Raw genomic sequence first — 15212 nt, 5'->3', positions numbered from 1 at the left:
ATGTTTTTAAACATTTCAACATTTTTAAACATGTTCAGTAATTTCGGTCAGTATAGTTCACTATGTCGGTCGGTCGGTCTCTCTGTCTGTCTGTCTGTCGGTCTGTCTGTCGGTCTGTCGGTCGGTCTGTCTGTCGGTCCGGTATTACTATGCATTGTAGCACGCGACTTAATGGCTGTTGGCCTTGTTTTTTAATAAAAGTTTTTTTTAAATTCTCTTATAGCCCCAATGGAGAAACAATTTCCTGTCAAAATCACCTTCTGGCATCGTTCCTATTTAAACCAACTAAAAAAACAAAGCAAAACACTTAATCATACAAAGATTCCATATTCTTTATTACTAAAACTTGCCATTTTGAGTTTACTTTGTACAGTACATACAGTACAGTAAAAAATGCAAAAAAAAATAGATTTATAAAATACTACGTGTTGGTACTACAGTATTTGTTCACATAATAATGTACTCCTATAGTAGCACACAGTGCTAAACTAAATCATATTTATTGTCACTGTGCTCAAGTATAACCAAAATAGGTATAGTACCGCAGAGTGCTAAACTAAATCCTATTTATTATCACTGTGCTCAAGTACAACAAAAATGGGTATAGTAGCGCAGCAGTTCTAAACTAAATCTTATTTATTATCACTGTGCTGAAGTATAACCAAAATGGGTATAGTAGCGCACAGTGCTAAACTAAATCCTATTTATTCTCACTGTGCGCAAGTACAACCGAAATGGGTATAGTAGCGCACAGTGCTAAACTAAATCCTATTTATTCTCACTGTGCGCAAGTACAACCGATATGGGTATAGTAACGCACAGTGCTAAACTAATTCCTATTTATTAATACTTGGCGCAAGTACAACCAAAATCGGTATAGTAGCGCACAGTGGTAAACTGTGGATGAATCCGGAATACTTTCCTTCACATAGAAGACTTCTATTTCTATTAAATTACTTTATTTAACACCAAAAAGGACGCATCTGCGTTTTCAAAAGAACTATTTAACTTCATTACCATTACCATACAAAACTTACTTTTTATTTAAAAATACGTATCGTTCACTATCAACTACAGTAACTATAAGACCAATAATATCCACGTACCCTATTCTGCCCTGTGGAAGGCAATCTCCATTAAAAATGTCAATTACAGACATTCAATGTATTCTTGGAAATATACAACATACTCACAGAAACGTACAACATACTCACAGAAACGTACAACATACTCACAGAAACGTACAACCTACTCGCAGAAACGTACAATAAAAAGACATGCAATAAATACATTGTATTTTGTAATCGTATTTTTGGCGGCAATTGCCTTCCATAGTACCCACAAACTTGGAAAGGCTATATTCTCAAGTTCTTCTTTCCTACCCATGTATATTTAATCTAAGCATTGGTTTAACGATACCAAATGATAATCAGAATTCTCAACTAGATAATCAAGCAAGAACACAAGATTCATGTAAGTATCAGGAAGGTCTGTATCTAGACCAAGTATTCCACCATCAAAAGTTTTTAACTTTTCTGAAATCATTCTCAGCGCTTTTGGTATACGCTCAACATCTCGGAATCGGTAGTAATTCTCAACAGTCAGTAATGGTTCTGCAAAATACGGTAGTAAAACATACTCAAGACTTTTGATAATAATAGTAATAATTATTAGTTAGCTCGCTAGATAGGTTTGATTTTAGTCATGTCTAAAATACTCCCATTAAGACTAAATTCCATAATCAATGTCGTGTGTTGCACAATATTAAAGGACATTATTGTTGTGGCTATTTCTTTTTATTAGGAGCTCTATGCAAACTTTCAGTGTGGATTATTAGTCTTACCTAACTTTGGCGGAAAGTTAATAGCAGGTTGGATAATACGGAATCCTCTGTTTTTTAGCTGTTTCTTTACTGAACCACCGTCCTCAGCTGGTGCATAAAATACCGGTATTATATCGAGTTCGTGAAGACGCATTTCAGAACTAATTACGGCTTCTCTGATCCAATTTGGAGACATCTTTTCAAAATGTCCAGCTGGATATGGATGATTTCCACGAAGACCAATAGTGTAGTCCTTTGCCCAAGCTTGTACTAGTTCCGGCCATTCTTCAGCAAACTCACTGAACACAAACACAGTGACTGGTATTTCTATCTTATAAGACTTTAGTGTAGTTAATACTCTTACTGCCTGTTTTTTGCTCATACCAACGTTTACTGTAATGGCTAGATTCTTGTCACCATTGCATTTGTTGTACATTTGTCCCGCTTCACCGGGAGTTGAATCTGGTATCTAAATAGTATGATGTATTTAATAATATAAACTGTTAGGTGACATTAATCACGAGTAACAAATCATTGCTTGACGGAGTTATTTTGTTAGTTCATGGAACGGACAGCGAGTCCGTTACAATATCGTCGGTCAGTATAGTTACCTCGTCAGATAATGCAATGGATAGCGACTAAGTCAAAATGTCGTAGGTCAATTTAGTAAATCCGTCGAAGTGTTAGTCAATTTAGTCATCTCGACAGTTTGTGGAATGGATAGCAAGTAAATAAGTCAAATATCAATCAAATTAGTTACTTTGTCAGGTCATAGAATAGAAAATAAATTGATCGGTGAATTAATTACAGCCAGTAACAAACCATTGTGTGACGAAGGTAATTTCGTTAGTTCATGGAATGGACAACGAGTCAGTTACAGTCTCGTCAGTCAGTATAGTTAGTAAGATCATGTAATGGATAGCGAATCAGTCAAAATGTCATCGGTCAATATCTTTACCTTGTCAGTAAAAAGTTAGTAAAAGGGTCGTCGGTTAATTTAGTCACTTTGTCAATTCATGGAATTAACATCGAATTAGTCAAAATCTCGTAGGTTAATATAGTCACTTTGTCAGTTCATGGAATGGACATCGAATCAGTCAAAATCTCGTAGGTTAATATAGTCACGTTGTCAGTTCATGGAATGGACATCGAATCAGTCAAAATATCGTTTCACTTTGTCAGTTCATGGAATGGGGACATCGAATCAGTCAAAATCTCGTAGGTTAATATAGTCACTTTGTCAGTTCATGGAATGGACATCGAATCAGTCAAAATCTCGTAGGTTAATATAGTCACTTTGTCAGTTCATGGAATGGACATCGAATCAGTCAAAATCTCGTAGGTTAATATAGTCACTTTGTCAGTTCATGGAATGGACATCGAATCAGTCAAAATCTCGTAGGTTAATATAGTGTGATGGGTTTGTCACATGCAAGTGAGCCCTCTAGAGAGAAAGAGAGGAGATGAATAAAGATGGACGACAACTACAACGTGTTTTGTTATGTTCTTATTGTTGGTTTCAGCCTAACGAGCGAGCCCGTAACAAATTGGGGGGTCATCCGGGAACAAAATGCTGAATTTTAGTTGTAGATCGAACTGATGGTAATTTTAGTTGCTTATTCTAAGCTGGTTTTAGGTTTAGATCCGAGGCGTTTTATAACGAACGAGGTTTGGCGGTCGCCGAGCTAGAAAACTGTGTTGTTGTTTTAGGCTTGTGTAGGCTTGCCTGTGATACTAGAAGTCGGTTTGGCTTTGATTTTAGGGGTCTAGTTATTGAGACCACGGCGCATGGTAGGTTTAATACTGTGTGGGCTTGGCAGGTATTTTATTACCGGTGCCTTAATTATCGTCATATTGGTTATTATTGTAACCTGTTGTTTAGTTTCTTTGTTTCAAATAGAAACTATGTCAGAAAGTGATTTTGACGAGGAATTTTTGGATAGCATGTCCATTGAGGTGGTAGCTCAGCTATCAGAGGAGCGTTTGCGACTCCTAGGTACTAGGGTTGGAGCATCTATAAATGATTCCATGAATAAATATGACTTGATAAATGTGATTTTTAAGTCATGTTGGTTTAACTACTCATGAATCCGTAAAAACTGCGGGGAATGAGGTCGAGTTGGCTAGAATCGAATTGGAACGTGAAAAATTAATTTTTAAAAGAAGAAAAATAGAGATTCTAGAGATGCAAACTCAAAGAGAAATGGAAAAAGAAAAACAAGAATTTGAGTTAAGGAAATTAGAATTAGCTAACCAAATGGGTCACACCACACGGGTTTCTACACCTAATGATTCTCAGAGATTACTCAGAATATTAAATGGGTTCCCAAGTTTAATGAGGACGAGGTAGAGACATATTTTTTTAGCTTTTGAGAAAATTGCTAATAGATTAAAGTGGCCTGCTAGACACTGGACTGTGTTGTTACAAACTGCTCTTGTGGGTAAAGCCCAAGAGGTATTTTCTGCTTTGGCTGATGATCAATGTGAAAGCTATGATGCGGTTAAAAAAGCTGTTTTGTCAGCTTATGAGTTAGTTCCAGAGGCGTATCGTCAGAAATTTAGGAACTTATGTAAACCTTATGATCAAACGTTTACAGAATTTGCACGTAAGAAGCAGATTCTTTCTGATAGATGGTGTAATTCGGAAGGAGTAAATGGTGAATTTGGAAAGCTTCGTGAGCTTATGTTAGTTGAGGAGTTTAAATCGTGTTCCCCTACTGAAGTTCGTACATATCTAGAGGAGCAGAAAGTGGATAATTTAATGAAAGCGGCTTCTGCTGCCGATAATTATGTGCTCACGCACAAGGTGGTGATCAATACCAAATCGGTTTCCAAATCTGTTGATGATTCTAAGGTTCAAAGTCAGAAAACTATAGTTAATAGTAGTAGTAAATTTGTCAGAACTTGTTTTTACTGCAAGAAAAAGGGTCATACTGTATAAAGGCAGATTGCTGGCTGTTTCAAAGCAAAGCTAAAGGGGATAATAAGAAACCCCAATCACTTCCAAACACGTTAGTAAATACAGTCCCGTTGAAAGTGACAGAGAGTCATGACGTTGATGAAAGTGAGAAGTTGATTTAATCTTCAGGTCCGGAAAAAGTGCGAAAGCTATTTAAGCCTTTCCTCTCTACTGGTTCTGTAGCATTGATCAACGATGTGAATCTGAGTAAAGTTCGTGTCTTAAGAGACACAGGGGCGTCACAATCCCTGATAATAGAATCGGCATTGTCATTTTTAAACGAGTCTTCTGCTGGAGCAAGTGTGCTCATTCAAGGTGTTGAAGGGGGTTATAAGGAAGTCCCACTTCATGTAATTCGGATTTAAACAGATATTGTTAGCGGAGATTTTGTTGTCGGTGTCGTTCCGAGTCTTCCAGTATGGGGTGTCACACTCCTTTTGGGGAATGATTTGGCCGGAGACAGAGTGACAGTAAAACCGGTTGTGTGCAAGAGTCCTGTTGAAGACGAAAGCACGGTGTGTTTAGAGAAAGAATTATCACATGTGTTTCCATCATGTGCGGTGACGCGATCTATGGCAAATAAAACCATAGATGAGGATGAGAGTATTGACTTATGTGATAGTTTTCACGGAGACATTACGGATCGCGTTTCCCAAGAGGCTGTCTGTTCAGGTCCAGAGTCACACACTGCCCAAGCTGAACAACAGCACCCAAAAGTGTGTGATTTCGGTCCGACAGTTCTCAATCGGTCCAGGTTAGTGGAAGAGCAGAGTAAAGATCCTGATTTGGTTTCATTTGGTCAGCAAGCTCTTTCTGTAGAGGAAATGTCTATTGTTCCTGTTTGTTATTATATAAAGGATGTTATACTTATGCGTAAGTGGAGGCCACCAGATATTCCAAGTAGTGATCTTTGGAATGAGATTCACCAGATAGTTATTCCTAGTGGATACCGTCAGGATATTATTGGTATTGCGCATGATGATCCTCTTTCAGGGCATTTAGGTGTCAATAAAACGGTAGACAAAATTCTCAGGCATTTCTTTTGGCCAGGTCTTCGAAAAGATGTTTCTAACTATTGTAAATCCTGTCATGCGTGTCAGGTAGTGGGAAAGCCTAATCAAATGGTTCCAGTAGCCCCACTTAAGCCTATTCCTGCATTCGGTGAACCAATTTCAAGGGTTATTGTTGATTGTGTGGGACCATTACCACGTACTAAAAATGGAAATGAGTATCTATTAACAGTAATGTGTGCATCAAGTAGGTTTCCTGAAGCGATTCCTCTTAGGCGTATTACAGCTAAGAATGTTGTTAAAGCATTGGTAAAATTCTTTACATGGGTAGGATTGCCTAAAGCTGTTCAGTCCGATCAAGGATCAAACTTCATGTCAAAGATATTTAAACAAGTCTTAGAGCAGTTAGGTGTTGCCCATATAAGTTCAAGTGCTTACCATCCACAGTCTCATGGGTCACTTGATTTCATCAAACACTTAAGAATATGCTTAAAACCTATTGTTTTCAATGTGAAAAGGAATGGGATGAGGGAGTTCCCTTATTGTTATTCGCTGTTCGTGAAACAGTGCAAGAGTCCTTAGGGTTTAGCCCAATTGAGTTGGTGTATTGTCATTCGGTCCGAGGCCCTCTTAAAATAGTCAAAGAAAGGCTGTTAGGGAATGCAGAAGAGTCTGTATCGATACTAGATTATGTGTCTGAATTTCGTGATCGATTAAATCGTGCTTGTGAGATTGCTAGAAAGAATCTTGTGAAGGCTCAGGTTAAATGAAGAGATTGTTTGATAGAAAATCAGAAAAGAGAAGCTTTAGTTCAGGTGATGAAGTGTTAGTTATGTTGCCTCTTCCCAGTCAACCATTATCTACAAGATTTGCTGGTCCTTACAAAGTATTAGAAAGAGTAGAAGAAGTTGACTATGTGTTGGATACTCCAGATAGGCGTAAGAAGAAGCGACTGTGTCATATAAACATGTTGAAACCATACACAGCGAGAAATAATAGTGATACCTGTACGTCAACACCAGTTACGTGTGTTGTTGAAGAGAATTCTGAAGAGTTTGGTGATCCGGATACATGTGTTAAGTTCAGTAATTCAGATGTCCTTGCAAACATTGAAGAGAAAGTTGGTCATTTATCTCGTGATCGTAAGGTTGAAATTGTTAGTTTGATATTTGGAAATCTGCAGTTGTTTTCGGATGTTCCAGGTCGAACGAAGTTAGTGGAGCATGATGTTAAGACAGCTGATTGTTCACCAATAAAACAAAATCCATATAGAGCAAATCCGTTCAAGATGAAGGTATTACAAAATGAGATTGATTACATGATTAAGAATGATATCATCGAGCCTAGTTGCAGTGCTTGGAGTTCTCCATGTATATTAGTTCCGAAGCCAGATAAATCGTATCGTTTTTGTACTGATTATCGGAAGGTTAATGCTAAATCTACTACAGATTCATATCCCATACCGAGGATAGACGACTGTATTGATCGTGTGGGTAGTGCTAAGTTTGTCACTAAATTTGATCTTCTAATTAAGAGTTACTGGCAAATTCCTTTAACAGAGCGTGCGAAAGAAGTGTCAGCTTTTGTAACTCCTATGGGTCTTTATCAGTATAAGGTCATGCCTTTCGGTTTAAAAAACGCACCACCCACGTTCCAGAGATTGGTTAATGGTATAATTTCAGGGTTGGAGGGCTGTGAAGCTTATATAGACGATTTGGTTGTTTATAGTGATACATGGGATGTTCATGTGCAGAGAATTAAGGCATTGTTTGACAGGTTGACAGCTGCAAAGTTGACAGTAAATTTGGTGAAAAGCGAGTTTTCATGTGCAGAAATTGTGTTCTTGGGTCATAAAGTTGGTTGCGGAAAAGTGAAACCATTAAGTGCTAAGATTAAGGCAGTCTGTGATTTCCCAGTTCCAAAGAGTAAGCAGGAGTTAATGCGTTTCCTGGGAATGACTGGGTTTTATCGACGTTTTTGCCGAAGTTTCTCAACGCTTGTAGCTCCATTAACAAATCTGCTGAAAAAGAATGCGAGTTTTGTGTGGTTGGAGGAATGCAATAATGCGTTCATTAAAGTTAAAGCGATGTTATCAAACGAACCGGTGTTGATGGCTCCACAATTTGATAAACAGTTCTCGTTAATGATTGATGCCAGTGATGTTGGTTCTGGTGCTGTGTTGGCGCAAACAGACGAAAATGGTGTTGACAAGCCTGTGTGGTTCTACTCGAGAAAATTCAACCAGCATGAGAAACCTTATTCTACTGTTGAGAAGGAGACATTAGCTTTGATGTCAGCGTTAAAGCACTTTGAAGTGTATCTTGGATCTACTCCGTTTCCAATTGTAGTTTGGACTGACCACAACCCATTAACGTTCTTGGCAAGAATGAAGGACAGGAATCAACGCTTGTTGAGATGGAGTTTAGCAGTTCAAGAAATGAATCTGGAAATTCATCATATCAGAAGAAAAGACAATGTTGTAGCTGACGCTTTGTCAAGAGTTTAGATAACATGCATGAAATGATTTTAAAAGTTTTGTTAATGTTAAAAGTATTTAATTATAATATGTTAGCTGTGATAGAGTGATGCATTAATGGCATACACGGATTTAAAGTAATTAGAACGGGGTTCATATCAACGACCTGTTAAAATCACTACTGTATAAGAAAAGATTTAAGATGTTATAGTAAACAGTTATAAGTTTAATCATATCAAACTTTCTTTAAGTGGGGGTGTGTGATGGGTTTGTCACACGGAAGTGAGCCCTCTAGAAAGAAAGAGAGGAGATGAATAAAGATGGACGACAACTACAACGTGTTTTGTTATGTTCTTATTGTTGGTTTCAGCCTAACGAGCGAGCCCGTAACAATAGTCACTTTTTCAATTCATGGAATGGACATCGAATCAGTCAAAATATCGTTGGTTAATATAGTCACTTTGTCAGTTCATGGAAAAGACATCGAATTAGTCAAAATCTCGTTGGTTAATATAGTCACTTTGTCAGTTCATGGAATGGACATCGAATCAGTCAAAATATCGTTGGTTAATATAGTCACTTTGTCAGTTCATGGAAAAGACATCGAATTAGTCAAAATCTCGTTGGTTAATATAGTCACTTTGTCAGTTCATGGAATGGACATCGAATCAGTCAGAATCTCGTAGGTTAATATAGTCACTTTGTCAATTCATGTAATGGACATCGAATCAGTCAAAATATCGTTGGTTAATATAGACACTTTGTCAGCTCATGGAATGTACATCGAATCAGTCAAATTCTCGTAGGTTAATATAGTCACTTTGTCAGTTCATGGAATGGACATCGAATCAGTCAAAATGTCGTAGGTTAATATAGTCACTTTGTCAGTTCATGGAATGGACATCGAATCAGTCAAAATCTCGTTGGTTAATATAGTCACTTTGTCAGTTCATGGAATGGACACATCGAATCAGTCAAAGTCTCGTACGTTAATATAGTCGCTTTGTCAGTTCATGGAATGGACATCGAATCAGTCAAAATCACGTAGGTCAATTTAGTCACTTTGTCAGTTCATGGAATGGACATCGAATTAGTCAAAATCTTGTTAGTTAATATAGTCACTTTGTCAGTTCATGGAATGGACATCGAATTAGTCAAAATCTCGTTGATTAATATAGTCACTTTATCAGTTCATGGAATAGACATCGAATCAGTCAAAATCTCGTCGGTCAATTTAGTCACTTTGTCAGTTCATAGAATGGGCATCGAATCAGTCAAATTCTCGTTGGTTAATATAGTCACTTTGTCAGTTCATGGAATGGACATCGAATCAGTAAAAATTGCGTTGGTTAATATAGTCACTTTGTCAGTTCATGGAATGGACATCGAATCAGTCAAAATCTCGTTGTTTAATATAGTCACTTTGTCAGTTCATGGAATGGACATCGAATCAGTAAAAATCTCGTTGGTTAATATAGACACTTTGTCAGTTCATTGAATGGACATCGAATCAGTCAAATTCTCGATGGTTAATATAGTCACTTTGTCAGTTCATGGAATGGACATCGAATTAGTCAAAATATCGTTGGTTAATATAGTCACTTGTCAGTTCATGGAAAAGACATCGAATTAGTCAAAATCTCGTTGGTTAATATAGTCACTTTGTCAGTTCATGGAATAGAAATCGAATCAGTCAAAATCTCGTTGGTTAATATAGTCACTTTGTCAGTTCATGGAATGGACATCGAATAAGTCAAAATCTCGTTGGTTAATAAAGTCACTTTGTCAGTTCATGGAATGGACATCGAATTAGTCAAAATCTCGTTGGTTAATATAGTCACTTTGTCAGTTCATGGAATGGACATCGAATCAGTCAAAATCTCGTAGTTTAATATAGTCACTTTGTCAATTCATGTAATGGACATCGAATCAGTCAAAATATCGTTGGTTAATATAGACACTTTGTCAGTTCATGGAATGACATCGAATCAGTCAAAGTCTCGTAGGTTAATATAGTCACTTTGTCAGTTCATGGAATGGACATCGAATCAGTCAAAATCTCGTAAGTTAATATAGTCACTTTGTCAGTTCATGGAATGGACATCGAATCAGTCAAAATCTCGTAGGTTAATATAGTCACTTTGTCAGTTCATGGAATGGACATCGAATCAGTCAAAGTCTCGTACGTTAATATAGTCGTTTTGTCAGTTCATGGAATGGACATCGAATCAGTCAAAATCTCGTAGGTCAATTTAGTCACTTTGTCAGTTCATAGAATGGACATCGAATTAGTCAAAATCTCGTAGGTTAATATAGTCACTTTGTCAGTTCATGGAATGGACATCGAATCAGTCAAAGTCTCGTAGGTTAATATAGTCACTTTGTCAGTTCATGGAATGGACATCGAATCAGTCAAAATCTCGTAGGTCAATTTAGTCACTTTGTCAGTTCATGGAATGGACATCGAATCAGTCAAAATCTCGTTGGTCAATTTAGTCACTTTGTCAGTTCATGGAATGGACATCGAATTAGTCAAAATCTCGTTAGTTAATATAGTCACTTTGTCAGTTCATGGAATGGACATCGAATTAGTCACAATCTCGTTGATTAATATAGTCACTTTATCAGTTCATGGAATAGACATCGAATCAGTCAAAATCTCGTTGGTCAATTTAGTCACTTTGTCAGTTCATAGAATGGACATCGAATCAGTCAAAATCTCGTTGGTTAATATAGTCACTTTGTCAGTTCATGGAATAGAAATCGAATCAGTCAAAATCTCGTTGGTTAATATAGTCACTTTGTCAGTTCATGGAATGGACATCGAATCAGTCAAAGTCTCGTAGGTTAATATAGTCACTTTGTCAGTTCATGGAATGGACATCGAATCAGTCAAAATCTCGTAGGTTAATATAGTCACTTTGTCAGTTCATGGAATGGACATCGAATCAGTCAAAATCTCGTAGGTTAATATAGTCACTTTGTCAGTTCATGGAATGGACATCGAATCAGTCAAAGTCTCGTACGTTAATATAGTCGTTTTGTCAGTTCATGGAATGGACATCGAATCAGTCAAAATCTCGTTGGTCAATTTAGTCACTTTGTCAGTTCATGGAATGGACATCGAATCAGTAAAAATCTCGTTGGTTAATATAGACACTTTGTCAGTTCATTGAATGGACATCGAATCAGTCAAATTCTCGATGGTTAATATAGTCACTTTGTCAGTTCATGGAATGGACATCGAATTAGTCAAAATATCGTTGGTTAATATAGTCACTTTGTCAGTTCATGGAATAGAAATCGAATCAGTCAAAATCTCGTTGGTTAATATAGTCACTTTGTCAGTTCATGGAATGGACATCGAATAAGTCAAAATCTCGTTGGTTAATAAAGTCGCTTTGTCAGTTCATGGAATGGACATCGAATTAGTCAAAATCTCGTTGGTTAATATAGTCACTTTGTCAGTTCATGGAATGGACATCGAATCAGTCAAAATCTCGTAGTTTAATATAGTCACTTTGTCAATTCATGTAATGGACATCGAATCAGTCAAAATATCGTTGGTTAATATAGACACTTTGTCAGTTCATGGAATGACATCGAATCAGTCAAAGTCTCGTAGGTTAATATAGTCACTTTGTCAGTTCATGGAATGGACATCGAATCAGTCAAAATCTCGTAGGTTAATATAGTCACTTTGTCAGTTCATGGAATGGACATCGAATCAGTCAAAATCTCGTAGGTTAATATAGTCACTTTTTCAGTTCATGGAATGGACATCGAATCAGTCAAAGTCTCGTACGTTAATATAGTCGTTTTGTCAGTTCATGGAATGGACATCGAATCAGTCAAAATCTCGTAGGTCAATTTAGTCACTTTGTCAGTTCATAGAATGGACATTGAATTAGTCAAAATCTCGTAGGTTAATATAGTCACTTTGTCAGTTCATGGAATGGACATCGAATCAGTCAAAGTCTCGTAGGTTAATATAGTCACTTTGTCAGTTCATGGAATGGACATCGAATCAGTCAAAATCTCGTAGGTCAATTTAGTCACTTTGTCAGTTCATGGAATGGACATCGAATCAGTCAAAATCTCGTTGGTCAATTTAGTCACTTTGTCAGTTCATGGAATGGACATCGAATTAGTCAAAATCTCGTTAGTTAATATAGTCACTTTGTCAGTTCATGGAATGGACATCGAATTAGTCACAATCTCGTTGATTAATATAGTCACTTTATCAGTTCATGGAATAGACATCGAATCAGTCAAAATCTCGTTGGTCAATTTAGTCACTTTGTCAGTTCATAGAATGGACATCGAATCAGTCAAAATCTCGTTGGTTAATATAGTCACTTTGTCAGTTCATGGAATGGACATCGAATCAGTCAAAGTCTCGTAGGTTAATATAGTCACTTTGTCAGTTCATGGAATGGACATCGAATCAGTCAAAATCTCGTAGGTTAATATAGTCACTTTGTCAGTTCATGTAATGGACATCGAATCAGTCAAAATCTCGTAGGTTAATATAGTCACTTTGTCAGTTCATGGAATGGACATCGAATCAGTCAAAGTCTCGTACGTTAATATAGTCGTTTTGTCAGTTCATGGAATGGACATCGAATCAGTCAAAATCTCGTAGGTCAATTTAGTCACTTTGTCAGTTCATAGAATGGACATCGAATTAGTCAAAATCTCGTAGGTTAATATAGTCACTTTGTCAGTTCATGGAATGGACATCGAATCAGTCAAAGTCTCGTAGGTTAATATAGTCACTTTGTCAGTTCATGGAATGGACATCGAATCAGTCAAAATCTCGTAGGTCAATTTAGTCACTTTGTCAGTTCATGGAATGGACATCGAATCAGTCAAAATCTCGTTGGTCAATTTAGTCACTTTGTCAGTTCATGGAATGGACATGGAATTAGTCAAAATCTCGTTAGTTAATATAGTCACTTTGTCAGTTCATGGAATGGACATCGAATTAGTCACAATCTCGTTGATTAATATAGTCACTTTATCAGTTCATGGAATAGACATCGAATCAGTCAAAATCTCGTTGGTCAATTTAGTCACTTTGTCAGTTCATAGAATGGACATCGAATCAGTCAAATTCTCGTTGGTTAATATAGTCACTTTGTCAGTTCATGGAATGGACATCGAATCAGTAAAAATTGCGTTGGTTAATATAGTCACTTTGTCAGTTCATGGAATGGACATCGAATCAGTCAAAATTTCGTTGGTTAATATAGTCACTTTGTCAGTTTATGGAATGGACATCGAATCAGTAAAAATCTCGTTGGTTAATATGGACACTTTTTCAGTTCATTGAATGGACATCGAATCAGTCAAAATCTCGTTGGTTAATATAGTCACTTTGTCAGTTCATGGAATGGACATCGAATCAGTCAAAATCTCGTTGGTTAATAAAGTCACTTTGTCAGTTCATGGAATGGACATCGAATCAGTAGAAATTGCGTTAGTTGATATAGTTACTTTGTCAGTTCATGGAATGGACATCGAATCAGTCAAAATCTCGTTGGTTAATATAGTCACTTTGTCAGTTCATGGAATGGACATCGAATCAGTCAAAATCTCGTTGGTTAATATAGTAACTTTGTCAGTTCATGGAATGGACATCGAATCAGTCAAAATCTCGTTGGTTAATATAGTCACTTTGTCAGTTCATGGAATGGACATCGAATCAGTCAAAATCTCGTCGGTCAATTTAGTCACTTTGTCAGTTCATGGAATGGACATCGAATCCGTCAAAATCTCGTAGGTCAATTTAGTCACTTTGTCAGTTCATGGAATGGACATCGAATCAGTCAAAGTCTCGTCGGTCAATTTAGTCACTTTGTCAGTTCATGGAATGGACATCGAATTAGTCAAAATCTCGTTGATTAATATAGTCACTTTATCAGTTCATGGAATAGACATCGAATCAGTCAAAATCTCGTCGGTCAATTTAGTCACTATGTCAGTTCATAGAATGGGCATCGAATCAGTCAAATTCTCGTTGGTCAATTTAGTCACTTTGTCAGTTCATGGAATGGACATCGAATCAGTCAAAGTCTCGTCGGTCAATTTAGTCACTTTGTCAGTTCATGGAATGGACATTGAATCAGTCAAAATCTCGTTGATTAATATAGTCACTTTATCAGTTCATGGAATGGACATTGAATCAGTCAAAATCTCGTTGATTAATATAGTCACTTTATCAGTTCATGGAATAGACATCGAATCAGTCAAAATCTCGTCGGTCAATTTGGTCACTTTGTCAGTTCATGGAATAGACATCGAATCTGTCAAAATCTCGTTGGTTAATATAGTCACTTTTGTCAGTTCATGGAATGGACATCGAATCAGTCAAAATCTCGTCGGTCAATTTAGTCACTTTGTCAGTTCATGGAATGGACATCGAGTCAAAAAAATCTCATCGGTCAGTATAGTCACTTCGTCAGTGCATTGAATGAACAACATATCGGTCAAAATCTCGTCGATAAACATACTATATTCGTTTCGTTAGTTCATTGAATGGACAGTGAGTCAGTACAATTTTGGTCTAATAATTTAGTCATATCGTTAGTTCATGGAATGGACATTGTGTCTGTAAAAATGTCGTCGGTCAATCTAGTAATTTCGTTAGTTCAAAGAATTGTCAGTAAGTCTGTCCGGATGTCGTCAATCCGTCACCTGGAACTGCTATGATAACCAGAAGTCACTTCATCAGTGAATAACCAATTAGCGTCAGCATCCATGTCATCTAAACATGATCAAGCAATTTAATCACCTCGTCAGTCAGTGCGTGTAATATGGTCAATGAGGCAACAAGTTAGCAGCCATCAGGTCTCAGTGAAATAATCACTGAGTAGGTCGTTAGTCAGTCTGTTAGCTATTTATCTATCTGCATGTCTACAGTTAACATGGTAATCATTGGCC

The 15212-nt window shown here is 37.1% G+C and overlaps 2 protein-coding genes across 2 annotated transcripts; one reads left to right on the top strand and one right to left on the bottom strand.

Annotated features, from left to right (window-relative positions):
• Positions 1 to 332: 332 nt before the first annotated feature.
• On the bottom strand, positions 333 to 2281 carry LOC140046516 (uncharacterized). The gene is made up of 2 exons (XM_072091186.1): positions 1844 to 2281; positions 333 to 1613 (listed from the first exon to the last, which is right to left on the bottom strand). Exons 1-2 carry the CDS (start codon positions 2256 to 2258, stop codon positions 1393 to 1395), a joined length of 636 nt encoding a protein of 211 aa, XP_071947287.1. The 5' UTR covers positions 2259 to 2281; the 3' UTR covers positions 333 to 1392.
• A 1446-nt stretch (positions 2282 to 3727) lies between these two features.
• LOC140047529 (uncharacterized) lies at positions 3728 to 6561 on the top strand. The gene is made up of 4 exons (XM_072092571.1): positions 3728 to 3818; positions 4189 to 4683; positions 5151 to 6100; positions 6310 to 6561. The coding sequence occupies exons 1-4, from the start codon at positions 3728 to 3730 to the stop codon at positions 6559 to 6561; spliced, it is 1788 nt and encodes a 595-aa protein (XP_071948672.1).
• The last annotated feature ends 8651 nt before the right edge of the window (positions 6562 to 15212 follow it).

This window comes from Antedon mediterranea, chromosome 4, assembly GCF_964355755.1.
Source record: "Antedon mediterranea chromosome 4, ecAntMedi1.1, whole genome shotgun sequence".
Lineage (NCBI taxonomy): Eukaryota > Metazoa > Echinodermata > Crinoidea > Comatulida > Antedonidae > Antedon > Antedon mediterranea.
This window is presented reverse-complemented; position numbering and strand designations above follow the sequence as displayed.